The sequence below is a fragment of the Verticillium alfalfae genome, genomic scaffold (genome assembly GCF_000150825.1).
Source record: "Verticillium alfalfae VaMs.102 supercont1.3 genomic scaffold, whole genome shotgun sequence".
NCBI classification, from domain to species: Eukaryota; Fungi; Ascomycota; class Sordariomycetes; order Glomerellales; family Plectosphaerellaceae; genus Verticillium; species Verticillium alfalfae.
In genome coordinates, this window is record NW_003315036.1 from 638,420 (window position 1) to 661,474 (window position 23,055).

Genomic DNA, 23,055 nt, shown 5'->3' on the forward strand with positions numbered 1-23,055 from the left:
ATTCGACTTCCATTGCAGCTTTCATTACTATCAAGACCAGACCTGAGGACGGTGTCGCTGCAGCTGAAAGCCGTCAACTCTTTCCAGTGTTGTCAGAACGGAGCCTGAGGACCCGGGCAGTTTTGGGTCGGAGAGGAGTGGTGATAATTTCGAGGCTTCGTTGACTCGCTTGATAGGCGAATCAGCCTGAGCAGCTAGATATCAGGCAGAATGCGGGCAATGTTGCAGGTCAACGTATGCGCAGTGTCACAACACCATCAAGGCTGATAGTGCAATCTATTTGACCGAGGTCAACGGGATCTGATTTCGTTCAACGTAATGAAACACCGCTAAGCAGACCAATGAACAGCAAACTCAGCAGAAAGTAGGGTTCGATGGGGTGGTAAACATGCGGAATACCAACTGCTAGGATTTCTCCTCATCGGACAAGTGGCCCTCATAGAACATCAGAAACGTGTTGACCTAACTGGTAACCAGCACAGCATAACGAAAATACCACAAAGTCTCAACCCGCGAGCTCAAAAGTATGTCTCTTGCATGCATGGCGTCTCCAAGCTTTGCCCTTTTGGTTTCTTTCTCTAGTGTTCCAATATGGCTAGTCCTGCTAGTTATGATGTTGTGATGTGTGTCCCAGTGAGGCTTGGTGAAATTCTCTACAAGGTATCAAGCTAACGCTCAGCGAGGTGATTCTCTACCTGCATATTGATCCTTTCGCTTGTCGGCTCATGTATGACAAGCATATCATGCCAGTCCTCACTGGAAAGGATTTCGAAGGATTCAGCCAGCATGATAAATCAGGAAGCCCCGCCTTGCTCAGGAGGCAGCAATCCGTATCTGGCAGAAAGGGCGTCATGGATTGATGAGGATCCCGGTCAAGCCGTGGTTGAATGCGCTCACTCGTCCTTAGATCTCTGGAAGTATTCGTACCCCTCACCATTGCGCTCCTTCTGACTGAAGCGACAGGACCTTGTTGGCTTGTTCGCATTTGGGTTGGCGATATATTTCGTAGCGCCCGAGCTACTTTAGCCGTCTCAAACAATCTGACGAGTCTCAAGGCTTGGGGAGGAGCTTTCGATGCTCTAGGCTACTTTATACCTCGTCAACTGGAATATTGAGTAGGCTGGCACGGCGACACGCGGAGGTTTGGCCCGACATTGATTTACCTCAATATCAAAATTCCTCCACGGATAGTGAAATCAGTTCCGCCCAAATTTCCCAAGTCTCATCGAAGGAATAAAGCCGACTGAACTGGAAGGAATACAAAAGGTGACCTACGAAGTCGTCAAAGTTGCCCTGATCTCGTTTCGATTAAAATTTGTCAGGATATCTGTCAGCGCATGGCTAGAGCCCTACAACGTAACCCCCATATGCCACTCCCCTAACGATTTTACATGCAGAGCCAAGATTTAATCTACCACAGCGTGAAGACTTTTGCCACTCAAATTTGATAGGGTAAACATCAGAACAGGAAAACGGCCCGCTAATACTTGTTCCCCAGTGATGAGGCACTTGGTTTCTTGACAGATGTTTCAAAAGGGTAACCGCTGAGTTTCAATGCTTTCAAAGCCTGGTCTTAGTTCAAGACCGCCTTATTTATCACTGTGCACCTAATCTTTGGTCCCTTGGTACCACGACGGCTGTCCGAGCTTCTGACTCAGCAAGCTGCGCTGTAGAAACGTACTTCTTGAACTTTCTCGCGGGTATCTCTTGCTGGAACATCTCCAGCTTGAGATATGTGCGGCCCTATCTCGAGCAAACAGAGAAGGATTAAATGGCCAAAGGCATCGACAGCTCAGAGAATACAAATTCGACTTTGCCGCCCAATCTCCATCAGTCGGATTGATGAGGTAAGGGAGAAGTTGGGAGACTAGGGTTCCAGCCGCCGTGCTCGGCATGATGTTGATGGAATATGTCTTCTGGTGCAGGCGGGCTGTCGGTGTCTCGTCTCCAACGGCGAAAGTCTCGGCGCCTAGCGTTGATTGGTACTGGGGGTCTCGTCAGTGCTGCAAGGAGCTCGATTGTCAAACGTGAGGGGCACTTACGAGGAAACCCCAGAAAGCCATAAGGGCTACCATCGCACTCAAGGCTTGCTGGTTATTCGTTGGTATGGCGAAACAGCCAATGACAAAGAGCAGCACCGTCATGGCAGCTATCCCTTGAACAATGAGACGGCCGTGGCTAGACTTGTCGACTACAAACTAGCTGATTATGTTACCCACAAGCCGAATAGCGTATGCGCATTGCGCGATGCCCATTGGATTATTGACGCCCGCCACCGTACAGAAGTAGCTTTAGGTCTGTCGGAAGCTGACATCAATGGAAATTTCCATGGAGTCCACTAACGACAGGTAAGCAGCCGCGAACATGCTGCCACCAGACTGCTGGGCAAGATATGCCATCACAACAATGCCCTTGAAACAGTCAAGATACGATGCCTCGTCTTGGAAAACGGAATGCTCTTGTTCGACGGCGGCCTCCGGGACGGCAGGTATTCGTCCCAACATCAAGATCAGCCCCATGGAACTTTTCCAGCGACCTGCCCGACTCCTCGCGACGGCCCTTGAGCAGAAGCCACGATGGTGACTCAGGCAGAACGGGCACAGCTAATGCCAGCATGAGTACAGGCGGCACTAGTCGTGTCAGAAAAGGCATCCCCCCCCCCACAAGTCGCTGGCGATGAAAGACCCTGCGTAGGCCACAAGGACACAACCCCACTGACGTAAGACAATCATGTTGTTGATGAGGGTGAGGCAGGCACCGCGTAGTTCTTTAGGCGCGATCTTGGCGATAAAGACAGGAGCGAGAACATGGCCGAGACCAAAGCCCAGGGTGCTGACGAGCTTGCCACCAAAGATGGTCATGGCAGATTCGGCGAAGCTCTGGACTACGACACCTACAACGCAGGGGATGCAGCCAATGTATAAAACGAGGAGGCGGCCTAGGATATTGGAGGCGAAGTCAGCTGAATAGGCTGCGACAAAGATGCTGACCATGGCTGCTCCGTTCCGGAGCTGCTGAAAATGTGTCGAGATCTCAATTTTGCCATCGGGTGTTTCGCTACCGAATTTCGGGAGAAAGGAAGGAATGGATAGACAGTTGCCGAGCAGAGGGGCTTCGTAGCCGAAGTTGATCGGCAGGATGAGAATCAAATGGCCTGTTTGTGCAATACGTCAACAGGAGCCCTCGCTTGACCTGGTAACTTGGACAGGAAAAGGCCACATAGCAGGCAGATCGTGTGAGGTCGAAATTAACTTACACCGGCCGAAAACGCGCTTGTATCTCTATATGTGCTGGAAGCCTGATTCCGTATTGGATGCGCCAAGCTGTATGGATGTCGTCTGCTCTGGGTGGAGCCGCTGAGAAAAGCTGGTGATCAGTTTCCGACCCACGTTTCTAGACTCGTGGGCGACCGGAGCTAGCTCATCCACCGACCAAAAGGAAGCCACCCTGGACTTTCGGCCCAAGCCCCGCACAGATAGAGGTTGCGAGCGCAGAGCAGCGAAATGCGATGCTTGAGGGGATGTGGTATAGATCCAAAGTCTTCGTACAAGAGTCTTGTTTGGAAGGTACCCAGAAACCTCGTGGTGATTCGATGTAGAGTAAGGTCGTTGTAATACCACCAGCCCTTCATCTGATTTCGACACCCATATCTTGCTTCCGTACGATCAAGTATTGATTAACGTCGCATGTTCGAGAGCTCTCGAGAGCTGTTCGAGAATCCCACGGGGTAATTTATGGAAGGGGATCTAGACTGGATATCGAGCTGGAGTTTGCGGGGACATCACGTCCCTGGATAAATGCTTAGCTTAGGATGACCAGGGTCGAGCCCACGCCGATGATGTGTAACTTTATGTTCGACAAGGCAGGATCAATCATGAAACTGCGGCAGATTGTGAATTTCACGCATGTCGCCTGCTGCCTCGTACTCTCACATGAATACAGCGGAAATCTAATGGCATAACCTTTGACTCACGAAACATTCGGACATCGCAAACGTAATTACTCATCATCTCTTTCCTGGGGATGTTCTAAATGGCGCTCAGATGTTTTGAGGGTTTGGCTGGTTTTGTTCTGGTCAGGGGCTATTTGTTAGTGCCTCTGTAATAGGATGATTATGTCAGTTCTCGGAGAAACCAGTCCTAAGGCCACATCCTCGCACTTTCTCTACTTCCTGGTTCCTCCTATCTGTCCTGTTTCTCCTGTTCATTTGTTTTCTCCGTTCCAATTCAATTGTTTCATTCCACCTGCATTCAAAGCCAAGACATTAGGACTACGAGTCACGGCAACCCCACACATACGGACTTTCTCTCCCAAGTCGTCAATTGGCACAACTCACCACGCGCCGAACACGATCCACAGTATCACACGTGCTGCACGACGAAAGTCCGAGACCACGCCAGGCCGTTCTATGCCGCCGGGTCTCTGCCTTGGCTCATCGGCATGACTGGCGGCAGGCTCCTGACGTTGGCATGCGATAGCTGCAGGGTACGCAAGGTCAAATGCGATGCCCGTACGCCTTGCTGCAGCAACTGCCGCTCATCTGGCATTGACTGCAAATATGAGCTTCCGAGGAGAAAGCGAGGTCCAAAAGCTCGCAGCCAGCAAGTTCAGGCCTCCGTTGAGCCAACGCAATCGCCCAGTGGGGGGTCTCCGCGAGGAAAGATTCCCGATTCTCCAGCCAACGGACTAACTGACATCGTAGCACCCGTCAAGATAACATCGACTCTGCCGTTAGCAGAGCTATCTCATGTAGATCGCTTCCCAGCGCACGTGTCCCCACGATTGCATCTCGGATTGAATCACATCGCTGCCAGGACAGGGCTTCGTCGAACTGACATTACTTTCCGAGGAAAGGCTCCCACCACCCACAGAAATCCAGGAGGCGCTGGCGAAAGACCTCAAGACTCTTGGGTCGTCGGTTGACCATGCCGCGAGGAGATGCATTGACGTTTTCATGCAATATTCCTACCCTCTCATCCCGATAGTGCAGCCGACGAACCTCATCGCCTCGATCGCTCTACTATCCCGCCCATTGTTACCCGACGAAACCACACCGCAGTCCAGACACTCATCTGGGCTGTCTATGAAGAGCTTGGAAGAGTTTAGAGCATTCACTCTGCTGACGGCCTTGTGCGCGAGCATCTGTGCAGGAACGAACTCCGGTATGATATGCAGTCTCGACAACCCCGACATGCCCCGCTGCTTCTTGCGTGCCTCTCGAGGCATGTTCGCACACTTTGAGGAGCGAGACATCGAACACCCAACCTCTTCGTCCCTCGTCATTAGAGTACTGCAGTCCAGCGCATTTCACTGTCTTGGTAAGACGCACATAGCTCTGTACGTTCTGAGTAACGCTCATCATCTGGCACTTCTGATGAGGCTTTACGACGAGCGATCGTTTGATGACATGCCGCAACCAGAGGCAACAATCATGCGTGCCGTAGTTTGGACGCTGTACGCGGCCGACAAATCTGCATCGATTTTGAATCATGTCCCTTCCACCGTTCAAGAAGTCTGTCTCCAGGAGCCGCTCACTCTGGCGTATGAACGAGAGGGCGATTTTGGATTACTAAGCCCGGACATGCCACTGTTCACCTGCTCATATGAATCCCGGTTGCAAGCTGGCTTCACGTTGAGTAATAAGCTGTGGAAAGATGGGGCCGATATCATACTCGATCTGAAAGTCCTGGCAAGAATGTACAGTCGATCCGGGGTGACCACGGAAGTACAGCCTTTAGACGTGCCCGCGTCCGGCGTTATGCAGGCTTACTTGAACTTCTGCGCTGTTCTGGACTCACTCCCTCCTTGGTTGAGGGATCCCGAGTCCCACACGACGAATATTCCTGCAGCAACTTCATTTCAGAAGCTTGCTTTCTGGGCTCAAAAAGCAAACCTCGTCATCACATTCCACTGTCTGCGACTTACCATTCTGCGACGAGCAGAAGCACACGGCTGCTGCCATCTTCTTGGTCTCATAAACGATGAGGGTATGCTGGCCCTTCGAAAGACAGAGATTGCTAGTGATCTTGTAGCAGCGGCGACCGCTGTTCCATTCGATGCCTTAAGGGCTAACAGCGAGCCTTGCGTGAGTTCTTCCTCACGAGAGATCGCCTTGCTCGTCGAGCAATTGCTGACTGCTGGTACTAGGTCGAAAAACTCCGACAAGCCGGGGTCGACCTGCTGCAGATCACCCACAAAACCACTAACCAGGCACTCTGTGCACGCGCCAAAACTATTTTTTCAACCCTCTTGGATCTGATCGCGACGTTGAATTCGAAGGTCTCGAATGAGTTGAGCACGGGATTCCCGAGTTGAACAAGGCTTGGCAAAAGCGAGCCGTGTGTGACCTATTTATCCGCGGAGATTCTTCCCACCCACTCGCTACCGCCGCGCACTTCCCCCCGCAGCGGGATCATGGCACCTACATCCCAGGTATGACGGAGCACGTGAGGGGCCGGCCGTTGTGATCATGAGTATTTCAGCTCAGTGTGTCAAAGCTGGAATATATTCACTGGCCATCTTTATGCCGCTGGCACATCTGCTCTCCGCACCTCTTCACTCTTTTGGTTCTCAGAAAATTCCCGAAGAGAGCTAGAAGAACTTGATACGGTACCAACAAGACGCCATGGGGTCGTTCAGCCGCGCCATCGAGTACTCGAATCCCATTGTGCCAGGCTTCTCGCCCGACCCCTCTGTGGTATTCGTCGACGGAACGTTCTTTCTCTGCACGTCGTCGTTTCATGTCTTCCCAGGACTACCCATATATGCATCGAGGGACTTAAAGGGATGGACGCATATTGGTATGCCCTGCGATGGACCTCGATTCGATATTTAGAGGCCGAAATCCTTATAGAGCTCTGGCTTACATTACAATAGGAAATGCGCTGAATAGGCAATCACAGCTCAGTCTGAAGAAAGCTGGAACCATTCATGTCACGCTTGACACCGGATTTCCCCTTGTAGGAACTCTGGGCATTGTTGCCCCGAGTATCCACTACCACAAGGGAATCTTCTACATTGTAACGACCAACACGGATCACAGCGGGCCGTACCACTGCGCAAACTTTATCATTAGCACAGAGAACATCTGGAGCAACAAATGGAGTGACCCTGTCTACTTTGACTTCAACGGTATTGACACCAGCCTCTTCTTCGATGACAATGACCGCGTCTACGTACAGGGGAGCTGGATGTTGCGTCGCGATAAACAACCCACCGCCAACATTAAGCAATCGAAATCGAGATCACCACGGGCAAGGTCCTTTCAGAAGCCAAAGAAATCTGGACTGGGTGGGCCAAATACGATACGGAAGGCCCGCACATCTACAAGGTAGATGGATATTACTACCTGCTGGCTGCAGAAGGCGGTACCTTTGAGCACCACATGCTCACCATCGCAAGGTCCACTAACATCTGGGGCCCATATGAAAGCGCGGAGACCAACCCTATCATGACGGCAGATGGCAAGGATGAGTACATACAAAATATTGGCCACGGCGATCTGTTCCAGGACTACGACGGCCGCTGGTGGGCCGCTGTCCTTGGCGTCAGGAAGCAGGAGGACGGGAACCTCGGTCTAAGCCGCGAATCCTTCTTGTCCACTGTTAACTGGCCCTCTGGTGATTGGCCTGTGGTTCGCCAACCCAGGATGAACTTCACGAGGGAGGCGTCGTTGTCCATGGTCAGTCATTCTCCGCTCACGGCGCCTCCGTTTGTCGAGGATCTCTACATCCGTGACTACGATCCGTCCAAATATCGCCATACCGACGACGGGAAGACCATAACGCTCACCCCCAGTCGGACGGATTTTACGTCCCCCGTCGATACATGCACGTTTCTTGGCCGCCGTCAGCGATCCCTTGATAGTATAGCTTCTACTCGTATCACGGTCATCGAGGGTCCTCTCGGCAAGAATGTGCAGGCAGGTCTCGCACTGTACAAGGACCCAATACGATCCGCATACATCGCCTTTGACTTTGCCACGAATTCACTAGTCTATTCTATCCACAACTCGGCGTCAGGTCTCAGAGGCCGTATATCCCGCAATATCATCGGTAAAGTGGAGGAGGCGGAGTTGCGCATCTCGGCGGCTCCGTTAAGGTACAGTTATGCGGCCAAGATTCGGTTGGCAGAGCCTGGTAGGGGGAGCGAAAAAGACTGGTTCGAAGTTGGGTCGATGGAGTCTCTGGCTCTCGATGCCAGGGACTTCACGGGACCTATCCTCGGCGTGTTTGCACATGCTGGGGACGGTGAGGCAGAGGCGGCAGAGGTGACCTTTAAGGGTTTCGATTTCTTAGGCTGATGCAATCTTGGCCTTGGTCGAGTGGCATCCCACCCACATGTCTTGATGATGCCCAGAATTAGGAGTATATAGAGCTTGAGGGCTCAACTGGAGCCTTGTCGTACCGTTCTTTTCGTTCTTTGCGTCGAATACATCTGTCTATTCATTCATTTTGGAGGCTTCAGCGCGCAGAGGCTGATGTAGGAGCCGGCTAACGTTCAAGACGCGGCAAATCTTTGTCCAACTACCATGCATTTCTCGGATCTAACATGTCTGAGATAGTCACAAGACTTTTTGGTCCTAGTCGATAATGTACCGTCCGGCCAAGAGACCTGCAGCGAAGCTAGCGAATAATCGGTTCGTCATACACAGCAACATGATCAGTACTGAATCTAGAACTCTGTCCTGAGAGCTTGCTGTGTTTCGCGACAATAAAAGTTGTCCAGCACCCAGGTTCAACCCCCCGTACCTGCTTGACAGACCTCGTTCAACGAAAGTTACTGTTCTCGATTCTGATGTTCAGCTCTGGGAAAATGTCTTCCTAGACATGGAAGATGTCAAGAGTCTCTTCAGTTGACAATCCAGTCCTGCAGGAACAACAGAGGCGTTTTCTTTACCAAGGTCGGGACAGTATATTGCAAGGATCCAGAAGTCTCAGGTCAGTCATACGCCAAGATGCTCACGCGGGCCCTTGGATTGAGAGAAGGCACATCGGACCATACGGCAGAACGACATTCATCTCAGAGGGGACGGTCATATGGTAAAAAGGCGTAAGAGATTGCAGGAAATGTCATCATTTATCGCTTCCAGTCTAAAAGATTGATTCGCTAACAAAGATGTAAATACGCAACATTGCAAGCTGTCGCTAGCATCCTAGATACTGAGTGAAGACAATATTGTTTGGGGGGTTGGGGGCTTGGCTTGGCTTGGCTTGGCTTGGCTCTTCAGAATTACTGGATTCCGGACGGAGGCAATCAGCTACTCGGCTGTCAAAGGTTTCCGACCATAGACATTAGGTCTAGGAAGGGGTGTCAGTTCAACCGTAATACAAATGTGTGCAGAGAATGAAGACTAACACGATGTAGTAAGGTCGCAGTTTCAAATCACGAATGGCCTTCCTCATATTGGCGACCAGAAGCTGAATCTCGATGTACTCCCAGCCCATGATTTCCTTCAACAGGAACAGGGCGAATCCCTCGAGACTCTCCTCGAGGAAAGCAAGGTTGTAGATGCCGACCTCCTTCAGGCGGGGGTCACTGCTCCACCCGCCACAGGGGAGCTGGTAGTCCTTGACAACAATGTCCTCGAAGCCAGCCTGCTCCATGTAGCGCTTCATGCGCCCATCGAGACCAATCTCGGCCGTCTTGCCGAGCCGGTCCATGGCCTCGGTGAAAACTTGACCCCACTGCTTGAAGACGTGTTTCGGGTCATCGCGCACCGAAGGTAGATCGCTCCGCAGGTTGATAGTGAATTCAAAGTTCTCTAGGTAACCACCAGGCTCGAGCGCCCTGAAGGCCTCCCCGTAGAGCTTAGGCCAGTCGCCTATGCTGCCGTAAAGGGCACGGATGTGGATCAGGTCGAAACTCGCGGCCGGGTACGTCCACTCGAGCTGGGCGTCATCAATGTGGAACTTGCAGTTGGGTGGCACCCAGGAAGGCTGAATAGGGCTGATGTCGAAGCCCGTCACTTCGGCGGCTGGGTGAGCATCGGCCACATCAATGGCCCAGATGCCGGTGCCGGTTCCGACATCAAGAACGCGTTTGGGCTCGTCAATCGGTGCCTCATAGAGCTTGTCGCCGAGAAGCAGCGTAATGAAGTGGTGGGCTATATCAAGACCGTCATTCTGGCGATCGTCGTTGGGGCCCCAGTACTCTGTCGACTTGTAGCTCTGGAACGTACGGCCATGGAGCTGGCGGTACTCGAGCATGCTGCTCGTCAACGAGGCCGTCGATGAGACGAAACTATACCACGTATGAGCTGTAGACTCAGTGAGATGGAGACTGTGCGTGCTACCTTTCATTGTCGATGCCTTCGTCACTGTCGACATCCGATTCGTCCTGCATCAAACAATTAGTATGTTCGCAGCGCCACAGTGTTGATTGAGGCCTCACAAAAGGGACTTGATCCGCCGTAACGTGCTCCTGTTCGTTCGCTTGTTCGATAACCTGCTCCAGGTTCGCTGGGCTTCCTGGAGCGTTAGAACTGGGCGATCGTGGAGATTTGGGCGACCGAGGGGACCTCGGTGAGGGAGATTTCTTGTAAGATGGACCCGGGGGCGGGGAGGCGGCCGAAGCCTCCTGGCTGGTCGACATGGCAAGAGAATTCCAAGTGTGGTTTAGCTGCGTGAGGATGTCCCACCGGGAAATGACTGGGTTTGACGGAACGGGACGAATATCGATGCTAGAACCAGATGAACCCAGTAACGGCAAGAGAGTCAAGAGTCAGGTCAAGCTCAGTGCCAGGCGCGCGAGTGTAGGGTTAAGGGGGGATGCGAGTGCGAATCGAGCTACGAGAGGGCAGAAGCCTTGCCACGACTTATGAAGTACCAGCATACCAAAGGAAAGCAAACCCCGCCCTCGAATCGGTCCCCCCGGGCCCAGCCTCTGCCCTCGCCTGATCGTCCTATCATGCTTGGCTTGTCTGGAACAGTGGCTCGAACTCGATGAGAGATACTGACGTGATTGGCTTTTGCGCCATGTCTAGCTAGGCAAGCTAGGGTAGGGCTTGTCCTTTCCGCTCCCCCCGTTCGCCCTAGGCCAGATCTGAGAAATGCTCCAGGCCGCATAAGGTCAATGAGAGAATATCAGCCCCCATTATTCTGCGGCATGGTTGGCCACGAGGGCAACAGCAAAAAACGATTTCCGGTTTCCAGATCCACGTTGACGGGACATGCGTGTCCTAATGAGGGATCTGAGCCATCGAATGACGGCGTCACAATTACTGGCGCCGCGGCCCCCCGGCTGACCGCCTAGGTTTGTCGTCTCCCCTCTCCTGATGTGCCTTCTCGTGCCGTCCTGCCCCCTCTCGAGCTTGAGCATTGATCAAAGGGTGGCTTCGAAATGCTTACGATCGCTCCATTACTTGCACCCACATGTCAGAAATCGCAAATAACCCTAACAGATTGCGTGTCTTCCACGGCTTAATCGGATCGATGAGAGCAACGTCGAAATGCCGCAACAGCTGCGTATATCGAACGAGAGTCAGCAAGAGGGCATCACGGATGCAGACTCAACAGCTTCTACCCAGTAGGAACGATGCCGCCGAGCAGGAAACTGGGTCAAAGGGGAGGGATACGACAGGGGGAGAAGCAGAAAAACAGACGTACCTCAAAAATGGTCTTGGCCATCTCCATCTGCGCGACGGGCTTGCCGAGGCACGTGAATCTGCCGTCGCCAAAGACCATATCATTCGTCCGCACCATAGCCGCCAGCTTGTCTTTATCGTCCTCGAACCAGCGCTCTGGCCTGAAAGCCTGGGCGTCGTCGCCGTAGAGGGCCTCATCGCGGTGCATCGCGTAGGCAGAATATCCAATGCACACGCCCCCTGGCAGCGCGATTCTCTCGCCGTCGACGACAACAGTGTCGCCGCCTGCTGGCACGTCGCGCGGGAACAGGTTAGCCACAGGTGTTCGCACGCGCAGTGACTCGCGGACGACAGCCTGCAGGAAAGGCAATTCCTTTGCTTGAGCCTGAGAAATGAGGCCGTTCCCGACAGCCGGCGCCCGGCCGTCGCGCACCGCCGCGTCAATCTCCTTCTGCAGCAGTGCGTAAACGCGTGGGTTCGTCATAACCAGTAGCAGCGCGCCGCGTATGGCACCGGCCGTTGTGTCAGAGCCAGCGATAATCTGCTCGAGTGCCTCGGACTTCAGCTCATCGTCGCGCAAACCGTGGCGGATAAATGATGCCAACATGTCGGAGCGCTTATCGGTGTCGCCACGAGCGACGCGCTCGTCGACAAAGCGGAAGCAAGTTGCCATCATCTTGCCAAATCCATTGTTGTCGCGCGGCGAGGGCGCAATGAAGCGACCAAGCACAGGCGACTGCGCGAGCCACGATGCACCTAGAGCCCATGCAGCATTGGCAGCAGCGAGACCCTCTTCACTCGATTGAAGATACGAGTCCACATCTTCGTCGGCTGCCAGCATACCAAATGTCTTGCCCAAGCCGACAGCACTGATGACGTCGAGCGTGAAGAATTGCACCTTCTTGGCTAGATCCATGGGCACGATGCGGTCAGGCGTCGAAATGTACTTGGTCCTCACGAGTTTCAGCAGGTCCTCAAGGCGCTCGTCAATGGATGCCTCGAGGCCCGGATTCTCTCGCCCTGAGTACTTTTCCAAGTGTCAATACGATTGAGATGCGTTCCTGTGATGGGCAAAGTCACTCACGCCAGGGGCCATCTGCTTCCTCCGCTGCTCGTGCTTCGCATTGTCAGATTGAGTGAAGACATTATCGCGGCGATACTCGACCCGGCACGCATTGTAGTACCACTCGGATCGTTTGTACCCAGCCTGTCGGTTGACGTGCGCCCAGACCTCGGGCGACGAGGTCAATAGGATGCCAGGCGCGATTCGCGCAATGGGACCTTTCGTTGTCAGCTACGTGGAATGCAACCTTTTGCTGCTATGATAATCAAGAACAAGAACGAGAGAGGGGGGGGGAGAAACCGTCATCTCGTGAACCTCACGTACCGTGTTCCTTGCTAACCTTAGCATACCACTCATGGCACTTTTCCGACAGTGCGGCCTTGCCGTGCGGGATGTTGCTGACCCCGGTCCAGCGTGGCCCAGTAAACTGTCTCAGTTTGGCCCAGGCGATCACTGTGCGTGCCAGGTAGAGCACAAACAGCGCCGCGACCAGCGGCACCGCCGTCACCAGTTCTGAGAAGAGTGTTGTGATCATGACTGCTGAGATGTTAGGAAAGAAGAAGACTGAGGGCAAAGGACAGGATTCGACCGACCGGAAAACTGGTAACGCAACCCCAGGTCCACCGCTGGAGGGGGTCGAACCGGGACGTCCCATGTTCATCTTATATCGATGCCGGAAGGGGGGAGGCGAAATGGGTGGCCCCGCACAATTCACATGATGCTACCTGCCTAGTTTCTGGTTAGCAACCTTTTCACACATCGACTAGACCTCATCCATGTCTCTTAGCGGTCCTCGCAGATGGCGTGGGACTTGAGGGAGTTCGGGCCCAGAACCTGGCGAGTTGTCTTTCCAATCACGAACCAGCCATAACTCAGCCCGGCGGGCGTTGCTCGAAGCAGGCACTCGTTGCGACCCTGGGGGCCCAAAGCTGGGCTAGTTCAAGGGGAGAGGCACGTTCGTGAGAGGGTGGGAATGTCCAGACACGTAGGGATGTGCCATTCGTTCATGCCCGATGACCCTTGGTGTCTTTGGCCTAGTACCTCTGCCTCGTTCGTGCCAGGAGTCGTATGCATTATCACAATTTCTTTCCGCCTACCTGGCTTCTGCCCCCCCCCCCCCCAACTTGAGCTCCTGCAAGCCAGTAACCACATGGTCTGATCTTCAGTAGTGGGCGCGCTTCCCGGCGGGCCGGGCCCATGGGCCCAGTCGTCGCACGAATGGCCCTGGAGCCCATTCCCTGTAAGGGTCCCCCCACGACCGGGTTCCTGGGCTGCTTGGGCAAAGTTGGCGGGTTGCTTGGGCAGTGACTGTGCATGGGTTCAGGATGCGTGTATGGTAGCTAGACAGGGCTTGGTACCCTCTTTCGCGCCGGCTGCTGGCGATGGCTCGACGGGGTCACAAACGACCAAGAGGACGGAAGACGAGACATTGATGGGCAGATGACACCATGATCTACTTCGTTGTATGGCAACGTCCTGTTGCGCGCTAATGGCGGTGGCACTGCTAGGCTGCGATCTCGATTAAGCTAGACAACATCCAGAGGCCTCGACTGGTGGTGCTCAGCCGCACCATTTCCCTTCACCGTGATTGTGTGTGAGTGTCTCATAAAGAGCATCACCTCTCATGCTCGTCAATTGACGAGTCGAGCGTCAGGCAGACGATCGGCGAACCCTTTGTTGTCGGCGAACTTATCACGTCGTTCTTGAATTGAGCTAGACCACTAAACGACAACACAGCGATCGTGTCGACGTGCAATGTCATGGCGTACACCTGTCGCCCTGGAGGGCGCTCATGACACGGCCTTCACGATTTTCGTCGCCAATGTGGCAATTGCACATCTGTCCATCATTCCGTATGGCATAGTCGCATCCCTTACGTCGAGCTTTGACGAGACTTTCGCCTACTTCGAATTAGCTTATGTCACTTTCGCTCTGTCGCCTCTCGTCATCTATCATGTCATTGTGCTTTTTTACCACATCTGGAATCTCAGCGACCACGTCTACTTTAGGACAACACATGCCCTTCGCCGTTCGTTCCACTCCCTTGCGTTATGGTACTTGCGCCGAACGGCGTGCCTACACACCTTCATTCGAACTCGGAGACATGACTTGCAACAAGCGGTCAGTTGCGGTTTACTCCATGTCGTCTACCAAGTCCCGCCTCTGAGTTATGTCAGCAATCGATGGACATTGAGTTCGTCGCGACAAACATGGATTTCGCACACGGCACCTCGAGTGCAGGCTCGGGACAAGTGTGTAACGAGCAGCGTCTGCAAAGGCTGTCAGCGATTGGTACGCGCCTCCCATTTGCTCGTGGGTTCCTCCTGGCCATTGTCGCGCAGACGGGAGATGCATCATCTCAACTTGACCTTGGACGCCCTGAAGACATCTGCGTCCAGCAAGTGTTGCCACTTGTGCGCGGTGCTCTGGTTCTCCATGTCAAACAGCGAGTTGCATAGTGCGAAAGGCCCCAGAGAGCTTTCTCTGCCCGTCCAGGGGGCGATGGGGGTTACTACGAATGCCGCAGAGAGACAACCCCTCTTGGGCTCGGATCAGTCGGGACTGAAACTGGCGATTTGGAAGCAAGTGAGGAAGAACGTGAGTGATGAGTCTCATCTATACATGCAATTATTCATGGGATCCGTTTCCCTTGGGCATGAAATTCTCATTGAGGACGATCTTAACCGTGAGTGGCCACTACCTTGCCCAGATCGGATGCTCCCTAATCATGGCCTTAGCGTCTTTGGAGCGAGAGCTCAGTCTCTCGACAGACTCATCTTTGTGCCTGGACTTGGTGCGCGCTTGGTTGCACGATTGCGAGTCGAATCATCCCAGGTGCCGTGCTAGAAAGGCCTCCCGGAGAGTGCTGCCCAGTCGACTCATCTTCATCGAAAGGACTTCGGACGATGTTGGATACCGAGCTCATCTGGTGCAAACCAAATGCTGGGGTAGTCGTGTCGATTATCTTGCCCTCAGTCACTGCTGGGGCTCCAGTGTGAACGTGACACTAACAGACCATAATCTCAACGATCTGTGTCGGCAAATTGAGCCTGCCAAGCTGTCTCAAAATTTCATCGACGCCATTCACATAACGCAGGAGCTAGGCTTCTCTTATTTGTGGATTGATTCGCTTTGCATCATGCAAAAATGTTTTAATCACGACACATCCTCAGTCTGCAATCAGCGAAGCCTACAGGACTGGGAGACGGAATCCAGGCAAATGGCCAACGTCTATGCCCAGGCGTCTTGCACGATATCTGCTACTGGCTCGGCCGAATCTTCTGGCGGCTGCTTCAAGAAGAGGAACCCTCTGCCATACTTTCCATGTCACATCCTCGGCGATCCTTCGAGCCGACGGAGTCTGACTGTCAAGGCGGCTAACACGGCCTTCAAGACCAACATGTTCCACACTGAGGTTGACGGCGGTCCACTGAACACGCGAGCCTGGGCGTTCCAGGAACGCCTCCTTTCCCAGCGCATCATCCACTTTGGTGCCTCCCTCATATTTTTCGAATGCAGCACCCTTTTCGCATCGGAGCTGCAGCCCGAGGGCATATACGATGGAGTCGATGTCCTGGCGCGTGACGGCACCAAGCACGAATTCCCTGACCTTGACAGATGGGCAGAGATGCTTGACCCTTTCCTCCCTCCGCCACAACCATCAGCGCCCCCTGCTCTTGAGCCAGAGGATTTCAGTCCTCCAGAGGACTCGGCACCCTCGAGGCCTTCAGCATCCATCAAGCTGCCAAACACATATGGCCTCTTTCCTTCCAAGCACGAGCGCCAGGCCCGCGCCCGTTACAATAAGGCTTGGAACCTTTATCGAGCCCGCAAGCGCCACAGACTCGAAGAGAACGCCGCTCGTGAGCGCCGTCATGCCGCGCGCGAACGGGCGCGCCAGCAGAGCGCGGAACAAGCACGCTTGCGGAAGTCAGAGCAAGTATCGCAGATTCCCCGGGCACCTAACCCCGCATACAAAGCCCCGGAGGTTGTCGCATCCCTCTCGGACAACAGCGTCACGGGCTACCGTGGGGCGTTCGATTTCCTCGCCGCCGCCGCCGCTGCAGGGTCCTCACGCGATATCGAGCCGCGAAATCGGCTACGTCTACACCAGAGATGGTTTGAGCTTCGTGAGCAAATACACACGCAGCCAATTGACTGTTGTGGGGGACCGCCACATGTCTGCTTGCCGGTATAGCGCGTGCTATTCAGGGGCCGGGGACCAACGCGGACTATCTCGCGGGCTGTGCGTCGACATCTGAATTTGACCTCTTTGGGCCTTGGAAGGATCTCCGAAACGCCGGCCGTCGCGTGTCAGGCACCCTCGTGGTCCTGGATATCTGTTGATGGGGCGGTCTCTCAACGACTCCTGCCTTTCACGCTCGCCAACGAGGCCCGTCGGTGCGAAGTCGAGATGCTGGCGAAAGTTGTCGCTGTGCAGGTACTTGACGCGAAAACAGGGGAGAAAGTCACTGATGCCACGGCCCCAATCGGTCCCGGCTTGCTTGAGCTTCGCGGTGTTCTATGCCCAGTATCACGACTAGACGTCGACGAGGCTACTGGCCGGGGTAGGCTCTTGCTATTAGGTACGTGGGCTGAGTGCGTCATGGACACGCTTTCCTCTGCGGCTCGAGGACATCAAGATCTGTTCTGCCTTCCGATACTCAACATGACAAGATTTCCGTTGTTAGAGCAGGAAAGCATGGCGGAAATAGAACGGGCATCGCTGCATGGCATCATTTTGAGAAAGTCTGGTGGCACATCTGCGGTCAAAGACATTTCTCCGTCTTGCAAAGCATTCGAAAGGGTCGGGTATTTTGTGCTGTCGTCCCTGACAGCCGAAGGACTTGGTGTACTCGAGGCCATCAAACATTCCACGCTGGCGGGTGATCTTGCATCTACCAGTATCTCTGTCAAGTGACGATATCCTAGTCTCGACATCAAATTAAAGATGGTGGCATTCTTGCTACTCATTATTTAAGCTCTATGTTTTAAAAATGAACGGATATACCTTCTACGACATTAACTCTTCCTTTTGAAGTCACTCGCTGTATCCAGACCTACGCATCCTATGTCTACATTACAGAAGTCACATCGCCATCACTGTCTGTCCCGGCTTCAGACAAAATCTTCACAGCCCGAGCCAGTTTCACTACCCGGCTGCTGATCCAGTCATCCGATGTCGATGCAGCATCTTCCCCAGGCTTAAGCGTCTTTAAATCAAGGCCGCGACTTTGATAGCCCATCGGTAGACTACTGCACCACCCAGGGTACCCCGTCATTGAGTACGTGGCAGAATTAGATGATCAGCGTAGTGTTATCACGCCTATGGTATGTATGGATGGGCCTGCCACCCATACATACCTACGCATGTAACATTTTAATGCAGCAAAGAATCTTGGCCACTGCAAATTTGAGTAGCCCAATCCCCCTGATTGGTTTGTTAGAAGGCATGGGGTCTTGTGCCAAGGTCCAACACGCCGTGCCCGCAGTTGATTTCGGTACCAACCAACAACTTGGTACAGCAGCCAATAATGACGTGGCCTCAAAAAGGAAGGGATGGACAAAAAGGCCACACTCCTGGAACGTGAGCTCCCTTTGAACCGTTATACTATACTTCAAATAGGCTCAAAACTGATAAGAGTAGAGTTCTGCTTTAGATGTGTCGCCAATTATCTAGTAGGTAGAATTTCGGAGCATTCAATCAAGGTAAGAGATGTTGAGGCGGCTCTGGAGTTGGGATCTGTCTGGATGATACCTGTGTTTGGCGGATTTTGAGTGCGGCGTAATCTGTCCAATGCTTTGATAATGTATCCATCACTCGAGCTTGCCCAGGCGCTTCGATACGACCCATGCTTCTTCTCACAGCTTGGCATTATTGGCCTCGGTTTCCACGGTACAGTAGCGTCTTGGAGGGTGGGGTTACTGCCTCCTGTGCCGCAGGCTCTCTATCAAACTCTTTAAAAGCAGCGGATTTCCGCATGACGGCGCCACGTGGAAGTCCTTAAGGTATCGCCGGATTTATGTTATTTAGTTCCTTCAGGTGTGAGATTACTACTGGGCTCTGATTCGCAATGCTGAAGAGTTCGCTGGGTCAGCGGCACGATGCACGACAGCCCAGAAGCCCTTGGGCGACATTGATGACGTTCACCTTCTTGGTCCCAACTTTGTGGACAGCAGTTTCGGCGGAAAATTCAACAGTCCTGAATGTACAGGTCCGTCCACAGATCGCCAACGGAGTGGAATTGCGAGTTCTACCCATTGGAGAGTACGTTTTTGGCATGGAATTCCCGACGAGTTGCGTCATTGTTTGCGGAAATCTATCGATATGCTCTCAACTTGATCCCTTGATACAACATACCAATGTAATCATGCTAATGTGTCACACTCAGCTCCATCACCTTTGGTGCCCAGAGCACACACGGAAATGGCTACCGGGGCGAGCTCCATGACCTTTTAGTGCAACGAGGAAATAAAGTCAACTTTGTGGGTGGTCTGGCAACTGGAAGCATGGCCGACAATAGTCATGAAGGACACCGAGCCTTTGTCATTGACCAGATATCGAATTCGAGCACAGTCGGTCTCCACGCAGCAGCCAATATTGTCCTGTTGCATGCAGGAACTAATGATATGAAAAACGAAGTGGATCCTCCCAACGGCCCTACGCGACTCAAAAGCCTTATCGACATCATCTTCGAAAACAGCCCAGAGGCTGTTGTGTTTGTGTGTCAAATTATTCCGGCGGGACCTAACAAGTACCGTGACGCACTCCCTCGGATCGACACTTTCAATGCTGCCATTCCCAACTTGATCTCTGAATATGTTTCGTCTGGGAAAAAGGTATTCATGGTATCCATGAATAAAGCTGTTTCGACAAAAGACTTGGCGGACAACCTTCACCCGAATGATATCGGCTACACCAAGATGGCGAACGAGTATTACGCTGCCATAGAGGAAGCAGATGCCAGAGATTGGATCTCTGCACCGGGTCAATGGGAAAGTGATCGCAGCGCGACTGAACTTGCGCAGGATCTCAATTCGGCCGGGATGAAGTCTTTAGCCTTCACTCAGTTTGGGTTGACCTGGGTCACTATTTTTCTTATCTCTATCTAAGAACGCGTTTTCAGATATGAGCCTACATGATCTTGGTAGATAGAAGGCAAGAAATGATATACAAATATTCCATGTTTGTTGTGAAGTGCAGAATCAGGTCCATTCGCTCCAACTTTGACCCTTCCAGTACACATCGCCCTCGGCTTCGAATTGCGGACCTTCAGCAGCGATAATATGCCCCAGCTCGCAGCGGTTGTACTCGACCTTTACTTGCTGGACATAGAAATTGTCGAACTGTGGTGAAAGGGCTTCGCGTAAAGTAGTAACACCTCCTTGAGGGTGCAGCGACCGCCAGGGCTGGGAGCAGGTCACGCCCTTGCAAGACTTGAGCACGAAAAGTAGTGCATCAAGCCGTGGAAGGACCTTTTGCAGAGAATAACCGAGAATGGTAGACTTGGCAGCTAATTCAATTTCTTCAGAGTGCAGAAGGTTCCGAAGTTGGCCAGGGTCAGTCTGTAATCAGTCAGCTCCAAATCCATACTCACTACCAAGTAGAAGCACTAACATTCAAATCGTATAGCTCATGCTCATTGGTGCACCAAATTGAGTAGTACAGATTGTAGCCTTCGCCAATGACGCGAATGGCCTTGTAGGTGTTGTTGAATACTCGCTTATCATCACCCCCGTTGAAGCCCCATTTGCCCTCAGAAATGGCCCAACCCCAGTATTCGATGTTGACATGCTCACGGCTCAGGGGCGCTGCCTCCAGCTCCTCCGAAGACAATGGGATAGGGGCACCGTCGAAGTCCGCCCGCAAAGGAGCATCGGCCAAATTGAGAATCGTGGGCACGAGGTCGATATGTGCTGTCACAGACTCGGAGATGGCGCCCTTGGGAACACCAGGGCCTCGCACAATGAGTGGAATGTTGATATCTTCTTCGTAGCCGCACTCCTTTCCGGGCTGGAGTCTGTGCTGGCTGATGTGAAAACCATTGTCCGTAGTGAAGAATATATATGTGTTGTCCAAGACGCCATGCTCCTCCAGCTTGTCAATGAGACCATCAACTAATTCATCAACAGCTTGAAGGGCTTGCAGGCGTCCGCGATAGTGGAGGTCGTTATAGGCCACATTTTCGTCGCTGAGCTTAGGCTGACGACGAACCCAGTCGGCACCCGAGGGTTTATCTGGGTTAAAGTTTTCCGTACGAGGAACCTTAGCATCTGGGAATAGGTGCTCATGTCTCTTGGCTGGCTGAGGAAAGTTTACCCTGAACTCGCCGTCCGACACGGGTACATCCTCATCGGGACCTTTGACTGGGTTCAGTGTTGAGGCGTTCACGTTGCTGTGGGGTGCAATGGGTGCAATGCCGAGGAAGAAAGGTTCTCCAGCGGCGACAGCATCATCAAGGAACCCATACGCCTTTTGTGCCACGAGGTCTGTAGAATACTGCCCGAGATGGTTGACCGGGGCATCCTTGTTCCTCTGGAAGGTTGCGTTCCAATATGCATAAGTGTTGGGATCAAGAAGGAAATCCTTGGATCGAGTCAGAATAGGACCTTGAGCATGTTATTCCACCACTTACGGATCCATTCCAGCCATTGAGGTGAGGGGAGTCATAGTTCCAGATGGTATGAGCATTGAACATTTTCCCCGTATAGTAGGTAGTGTAACCTGCACTCTGCAGCCAAACTGGCAGGTAGTTCTCATTGTGTCCATTCTTCACGAAGATGGGAAATCCACCTGCCACAAGTTAGCACCTAGAAGATTTGATGATCTCGAGGCGTACTTACCATAGGGAGGATTCAGATCAGTGACGTTGGTGTTGTGAGCCAGCTTGCCAGTCCAGAGACTTGCACGAGACGGACAACATATGGCCGTGGTGCAGAAGTGCCGTTTATACAAGGTACCCTGCTTGACAAGGTGGTCTTGAATCAGGGGGATATGTGCGAGGGAGTTCATATGCAGGTCTTGGTCGTCAGTCAAGACAAAAACAATGTTCGGTCGGCTTGCCGCTCCATGCTCAGTAGTGGGCCCCAGGAGAGGTGTCTGGTTTTGGCTCGCTGTGACGACCTGGCTCGTCGCCATGAGCGCCGTCGAGGCCAGAGCTGACTGTAGGAAACGCATTTGTGGTCGCGTTAGTATATCTCCCCAGACGATGCTGTGTGTCTCTTCTCGAATGAATTGGATGCATTCAGTCACAATAGTCCTTTAAAATATGGGATATCACATGAACTGACAAAAGTAGTCGTCTTTGAAGACTGCAGCGATTCGGAAGTCGGAGTGATCGAACCGATAGCCGGATTGCGTGCTGATGGATCCTCATCGCGCAACGGCCAAATACCCGCAACACCCACCTTCCGGGCTTCTTCGCTCGACACAGCATGCGAATGCCAGGTTCCTGCAGCAGAAGAGAGCCATTGATTACCTGGTTCCGGCCCATTCCTTCATCGCAATCCGCGCTGTTGATTGCACAATCGTTATCCTGCGAATCGCCACGTGCGCCAAGCGGAGCTTTCTTCACGGCCAGCTTTTATCGCAGTGTGGACGCAGCGGCTTCGGATGCCGTGCAATCCATGCATCCTCCCATGAGACCTGAATATCTTCGGAGTATTCGATGGGCCTTGACGGACCGGGGAGATGTCAAATCCCCCCGCGTAAAAGGCTCCATATTGTGGTCCAGGAAGATTTTGTTCGGGATAATACTCGGCAGTTATAGAATGATATTGTGAGATCCAGGTGGAAAAACCAGGTATAAAGACGCTTTGCCCTTTGCAAGTTTACGTGACTCTCGATTGTGATCGTCTCTGTTGAAGTCGTGTCGTCGGACAGCCAATCTGAAAAATCCATATTCACAATGGATATTATTGGCGACGAAAAGCAACTCAACTCCGGGCCGGAGGGACTTCTGAAGAGGGGTGATTCGTCGGATCTCCAATGGACAGAAGAAGAAGAGAAGAAGTTACTGAGGAAGTACGTCATTCGTGCAGCTGATACTCGTTGTCACATCCATGCTAAATTCCACACAGAATCGACTTTGTTGTTATGCCACTATTGATTGCTGGGTTCTTCGCTTTACAGCTAGACCGGGGGAACATGTAGGTCAAAGATTGATCATTATTTCGTTCTCCAATACTGATCATCAACATAGTGGCAACGCTTTGACGGATAACTTTTTCGCCGATGTTGGCATTACGCAGAACCAATTCAATGTTGGCCAACAGCTCTTGTCCGTCGGCATCATTCTGCTTGAGGTTCGTGGATCGACCCATCAAATCTGTCACTTTGGCTAATCGTTTTTCAGATTCCTTCCAACCTGATTTTATACCGTGTTGGGCCAACTCTTTGGATCGGTGG

The 23,055-nt window shown here is 52.7% G+C and overlaps 8 protein-coding genes across 8 annotated transcripts; 4 read left to right on the plus strand and 4 right to left on the minus strand.

The window, feature by feature from the left end:
• Window positions 1–1,867: 1,867 nt before the first annotated feature.
• Window positions 1,868–2,993, minus strand: VDBG_02708 (maltose permease; the record flags this gene model as incomplete). The annotated part of the gene is made up of 4 exons (XM_003006523.1): window positions 1,868–1,969; window positions 2,043–2,183; window positions 2,431–2,603; window positions 2,720–2,993. The coding sequence occupies 4 exons, from the start codon at window positions 2,991–2,993 to the stop codon at window positions 1,868–1,870; spliced, it is 690 nt and encodes a 229-aa protein (XP_003006569.1).
• A 3,632-nt stretch (window positions 2,994–6,625) lies between these two features.
• Window positions 6,626–8,302, plus strand: VDBG_02709 (xylosidase/arabinosidase; the record flags this gene model as incomplete). Its single annotated transcript, XM_003006524.1, has 3 exons — window positions 6,626–6,800; window positions 6,877–7,330; window positions 7,432–8,302. The coding sequence occupies 3 exons, from the start codon at window positions 6,626–6,628 to the stop codon at window positions 8,300–8,302; spliced, it is 1,500 nt and encodes a 499-aa protein (XP_003006570.1).
• A 781-nt stretch (window positions 8,303–9,083) lies between these two features.
• On the minus strand, window positions 9,084–10,208 carry VDBG_02710 (UMTA; the record flags this gene model as incomplete). Its single annotated transcript, XM_003006525.1, has 2 exons — window positions 9,084–9,299; window positions 9,358–10,208. 2 exons carry the CDS (start codon window positions 10,206–10,208, stop codon window positions 9,260–9,262), a joined length of 891 nt encoding a protein of 296 aa, XP_003006571.1.
• Window positions 10,209–11,344: 1,136 nt separating this feature from the next.
• Window positions 11,345–13,182, minus strand: VDBG_02711 (cytochrome P450 52A11; the record flags this gene model as incomplete). The annotated part of the gene is made up of 4 exons (XM_003006526.1): window positions 11,345–11,461; window positions 11,607–12,611; window positions 12,669–12,865; window positions 12,972–13,182. The coding sequence occupies 4 exons, from the start codon at window positions 13,180–13,182 to the stop codon at window positions 11,345–11,347; spliced, it is 1,530 nt and encodes a 509-aa protein (XP_003006572.1).
• A 1,675-nt stretch (window positions 13,183–14,857) lies between these two features.
• On the plus strand, window positions 14,858–16,845 carry VDBG_02712 (tol protein; the record flags this gene model as incomplete). The annotated part of the gene is made up of 3 exons (XM_003006527.1): window positions 14,858–14,899; window positions 15,033–15,333; window positions 15,821–16,845. 3 exons carry the CDS (start codon window positions 14,858–14,860, stop codon window positions 16,843–16,845), a joined length of 1,368 nt encoding a protein of 455 aa, XP_003006573.1.
• A 1,876-nt stretch (window positions 16,846–18,721) lies between these two features.
• On the plus strand, window positions 18,722–19,760 carry VDBG_02713 (FG-GAP repeat domain-containing protein; the record flags this gene model as incomplete). Its single annotated transcript, XM_003006528.1, has 2 exons — window positions 18,722–18,915; window positions 19,040–19,760. 2 exons carry the CDS (start codon window positions 18,722–18,724, stop codon window positions 19,758–19,760), a joined length of 915 nt encoding a protein of 304 aa, XP_003006574.1.
• Window positions 19,761–19,853: 93 nt separating this feature from the next.
• Window positions 19,854–21,825, minus strand: VDBG_02714 (arylsulfatase; the record flags this gene model as incomplete). Its single annotated transcript, XM_003006529.1, has 4 exons — window positions 19,854–20,213; window positions 20,266–21,234; window positions 21,284–21,441; window positions 21,492–21,825. The coding sequence occupies 4 exons, from the start codon at window positions 21,823–21,825 to the stop codon at window positions 19,854–19,856; spliced, it is 1,821 nt and encodes a 606-aa protein (XP_003006575.1).
• A 730-nt stretch (window positions 21,826–22,555) lies between these two features.
• VDBG_02715 (predicted protein) lies at window positions 22,556–22,991 on the plus strand (the record flags this gene model as incomplete). The annotated part of the gene is made up of 3 exons (XM_003006530.1): window positions 22,556–22,671; window positions 22,728–22,796; window positions 22,850–22,991. 3 exons carry the CDS (start codon window positions 22,556–22,558, stop codon window positions 22,989–22,991), a joined length of 327 nt encoding a protein of 108 aa, XP_003006576.1.
• Between the last annotated feature and the right edge of the window lie 64 nt (window positions 22,992–23,055).